The 4,233-nt window shown below is 47.2% G+C and overlaps 1 protein-coding gene across 1 annotated transcript in view; it reads left to right on the top strand.

Moving 5' to 3' along the window:
• The window catches only part of GOT1L1 (glutamic-oxaloacetic transaminase 1-like 1), a 10,944-nt gene extending 9,007 nt beyond the window's left edge, over positions 1-1,937 (top strand). The window contains exons 7-9 of the mRNA XM_011993522.1: positions 671-836; positions 1,323-1,465; positions 1,738-1,937. Coding sequence (XP_011848912.1) covers positions 671-836; positions 1,323-1,465; positions 1,738-1,913 — 485 coding nt within the window. The 3' untranslated portion in view covers positions 1,914-1,937. The remainder of the gene's footprint in view (positions 1-670; positions 837-1,322; positions 1,466-1,737) is intronic.
• Positions 1,938-4,233: the final 2,296 nt, after the last annotated feature.

The following is a 4,233-nucleotide window of genomic DNA, read 5'->3' as shown; positions in this document are numbered from 1 at the left end:
TAGAATTTTGTTCTGTTACTCAATCTAGCCACCCAACCCAACTTGACTTAGATCATTTCACCCCCTCAGGCCTCTGTTTCCTCAACTATAAGATGAGAGGGTGGGGCTGGCATGGTGGGTGACACTTGTAATCCCAGTTGACACTTCCCAGTCCCTCCTTTGGGAGGTCGAGGTTAGGTGATCTCTTGAAGCCAGGAATTCAAGACCAGCCTGGGCAACACAACGAGACCCTGTCTCTACAAACAATTAAAGAAATCAGTTGGGCATAGTGGTACACACTGGTAGTCCTAGCTACCCGGGGGGCTGAAGCAGGAGGACTGCTTAAGCCCAGGAGGTTGAAGTTCCAGTGAGCTATGATTCCACCATTGCACTCTAGCCTGGGTGACAGACAGAGAGATAGTCCCTTAAAAGAAAAAAAGGAAAGGAAAAAAACAGAAGAGTAGAACTTAGTGATTTTTCAATTTCCTTCCTCCTTTAAGACTCTGACTTATGGGTACTTTTGCTGGAAGGAGAGCCTCTGGCAACTTCCCGGAGCCTGAATACCACCGTGGCTGGGCTGCAATGAGGGTGGCTCAACCTTTTTTCTGCGAGGTTGGAGGTTGAGATCTAGGTGAAGGCCTTAGGAGTGGAGGAAGGGGCTGAGGCTGAGGCTGTCTTCCCAACACTGCAGATGAAGGAGTGGGGATCCTAGTGGTGGTGGCAGTCAACAACCAGCAGCTGCTGGGTGTCCTCTCCCAGCTGAAGGGATTAGCCGAGGCCCTGTGGCTAAATCCTCCCAACACGGGTGCACGCATCATCACCTCCATCCTCTGCAACCCTGCTCTGCTGGCAGAATGGTAAGGGTGAAGGCTGCAGCAGGAAGGAATAGGAGGGGCCCTGGGTGCCTGCAGACCTGCTGATTCACAGGATTCAGCAGGGTGCTTCTCTCCTGCCCATGTGACCTTTTTACTCCATTCATGCGTCAACATTTACTGAGGACCTGATGTATACCAATGGCGGTGCCTATACCAAGGGTTGCCTTAGGGGACAGAGTGATAGGACATTTGTTTTGCACCCAGGCCAATGTTATCTGAACTCTTCCAGGTTTCTCGGGGAGATTAGACAGCATCAGGGGCTTGCAACTCTGGCAAAATCTGCCTGGGAGCCTCCTTGGCTTGCTTAAATTAATAAGGGATGAAATCTCCCTTCCACTCATAACCATCCCAGAGCCTCAGGCACTCTGTTGGGGACCTTTGAAGGTAAAAAGAGTGGACTGGCAATGAGGGAGGTTTGAGGGCAAGGGGGTCCTCACGCCCTCCTTTCTCATTGTCCTTCCTTGGTAGGAAGCAGAGTCTAAAAGAAGTTGTAGAGAACATCATGCTAACCAAGGAAAAAGTGAAGGAGAAACTCCGGCTCCTGGGAACCCCTGGGTCCTGGGGTCACATCACTGAGCAGAGTGGGACCCATGGCTATCTTGGACTCAATTGTAAGGGTCTGGGGGCGGGTGTCCCCCTTTCTGACCTTTGGCCTGTATTTGAGCATTAAACTTCACTGACTAGGTGACCAGTTCCTAGCTTCACTCTAGATTTTGATTCTGTCCTCTGGAAAACGGGCTGCTTTAAAGACACCTCTGGACCCCCAGAAGTACCGACACTCCCTGTCCTTCATAAACCAGCCTGGGTGCCTGGTGCAGTGGCTCATGCCTGTAATCTCAACACTTTGGGAGTCTCAGGATCTGAGACCTTGTTGTGATTTTAGCCCAGCAGGTGGAATACCTGGTCAGGAAGAAGCACATCTACATCCCCAAGAACAGTCAGATTAACTTCAGCTGCATCAATGCCAACAACATAAATTACATCACTGAGGCCATCAATGAGGCTGTCCTCCTCTCAGAGGGCTCAGAGATATGTCTTCCAAAGGGAAAAAAACCCTGATTGGAATAAAACTTTAGTCTTTGCAAAAATCTTGTGCTGATTATTCATTGCTACAATTAATTTATTTACAAAGCACTTTCTTCGCTTATTTATGAAGCAATGGGCTGGCCTCAGTACAGAGAAAGAGAGAGAGAGAGAGAGAGGGAGAGAGAGAGAAAGCCCCGGAGGGGAAGGGTGTATCTACCTTCATTGGTCATCTTATATTTATTGAGCACCTACTACATTAAGGCCCTGAGCTGGCCGTGAAAGGGAGTACAAAAACAGGTATGAACCAGCCTGTTTTCTCCAGACACTTACAGTCTAGTTGGGAGACAAGCCTTAGTCACATAAAACACTTAAGTAACATTTTAAGGCTGAATGTGATAGAAGTCAGAATGTATAAACAGAAAATGTGCCAGGAATTTAGAAAAGAAATACCTCAAAGTGGGCCGGAAGAGATGGGGAGCGTCTCATGAGGAGGTAGGACTTGATTGGGATATTGATAGATGAATGGATTGGATGAATAACAACTAATGGAAGCTGGAAGGATATCCTAGGTCAATAACAGCCAGAGCAAGTGTCACTGACATGATAAGAAAAAATAAATGTTTTATCGGGCATCTACTAATACATGGGACTCTGTAAACCCCCAGTATACCAATAGGTATATGACAAAGTTGGTGCCCTCCACTCTTGTTGGGGAGACACAATTTACATGGTTGAAAGGAAAAACTCACTTTTCTCTCTCCTCTACTGTGATTCTCCATTCTGACACAAGATTGTATAGGGTTTTCCCCACACAATTAATTCAGTTATTTGGTGGACATCAGTTGGGTGCCTTAAAATTCAATAGATTATTTTTTTTTCTTTTCTTGAGACGGCGTCTCGCTCTGTCGCCCAGGCTGCAGTGCAGTTGCACAATCTCGGCTCACTGCAACCGCCACCTCCCAGGTTCGAGCGATTCTCTTGCCTCAGCTTCCCAAGTAGCTGGGACTACAGGTACGTGCCACCAGGCCCGGCTAATTTTTGTATTTTTGTTAGAGACGGGGTTTCGCCATGTTGGCAAGGTTGGTCTTGGACTCCTGATCTCAAGTGATCCACCCGCCTTGGCCTCCAAAAGTGCTGGGATTACAGGTGTGAACCACTGTGCCCAGTTCAATTCAATAGATTCTGATACTATCTACCTGGAGTTAGCATCAAATTCCAGAGGTGAAGGACTCAGTTCTGCAAGACTGTACCCCACTTCAGATGCTAGTCACATATCCAGTGGTGTGACCTGTGCATCTGCTATAAACTGGGGGTTCCTACCACTCCTTCCTTGGGTTTGATAATTTGCTAGAACAATTCGCACATCTCAGGAAAATAGTTTACTTACTAGATTATCAGTTTGTTATAAAAGGATACAACTCAGGAACAGCCAGATGGAAGACACACATAGGGAAAAGTGTGAGTAAAGGGGCGTGGAGCTTCCATGGTCTCTCCTCCTGGTTCCCCCTCCCAGTTCCTCCATGTGTTCGCCAATCTGGAAGCTCTCCCAAACCCTTTAGTTAGGGGTTTTTATGAAGGCTTCACTGCGTAGGCATGATGGACTGAAACACTGGCCGTTACTGATTAACTCAACCTCCACCCAGTCCCTCTCCTCTCCCCAGAGGTCACGGGTGGAGCTAAAAGGTCCAACGTTCTAATCACATTGTCGGCCCCTCCCACAACAAGTCAGCCATCCTCATGGGCTTTCCAACAGTGACCTCGTTAACATAAACTCAGCTGTGGTTGAAGAAGTCTCATTAGGAATAATAAACAGTGCTCCTTTCACTCTACGCTTCTTAACGCTTTGGAAATTCCGAGGGTTTTGTTTTATTTTTTTGAGATGGAATTTCGGTCTTGTTGCCCAGGCTGGAGTGCAATGGCATGATCTCGACTCACTGCAACCTCCGCCTTCTGGGTTCAAGCAATTCTCCTGCCTCAGCCTCCCAAGTAGCTGGGATTACAGGCGTGCACTACCGCGCCTGCCTAATTTTGTATTATTATTAGTATTTTTTTTTTACTAGAAACGGGGTTTCACCATGTTAGTCAGGCTGGGTTCGAACTCCTGCCTGACCTCAAGTAATCCACCTGGCTCAGCCTCCCAAAGTGCTGGGATTACAGGTGTGAGCCACTGCGTCCGGCCTCCAACGGTTTTTACGAGTTCTGTGCCAGAAACTGGACAGAGACCAAATCCATTTCTTATCATAAATTTTAATACCACAATGATAAAAATGTAGATAACAATAAAAGGTGACATGTAGTAAGTGCTAATGACTGTTTTAGTAAAGGGTTAGCCCAGGAGGACTTAGTTACCCAA

This window comes from Mandrillus leucophaeus, unplaced genomic scaffold, assembly GCF_000951045.1.
Source record: "Mandrillus leucophaeus isolate KB7577 unplaced genomic scaffold, Mleu.le_1.0 Scaffold111, whole genome shotgun sequence".
NCBI classification, from domain to species: domain Eukaryota; kingdom Metazoa; phylum Chordata; class Mammalia; order Primates; family Cercopithecidae; genus Mandrillus; species Mandrillus leucophaeus.
Note: the sequence above shows the minus strand (reverse complement) of the source record. Positions and strands in the feature narration are given on the sequence as shown.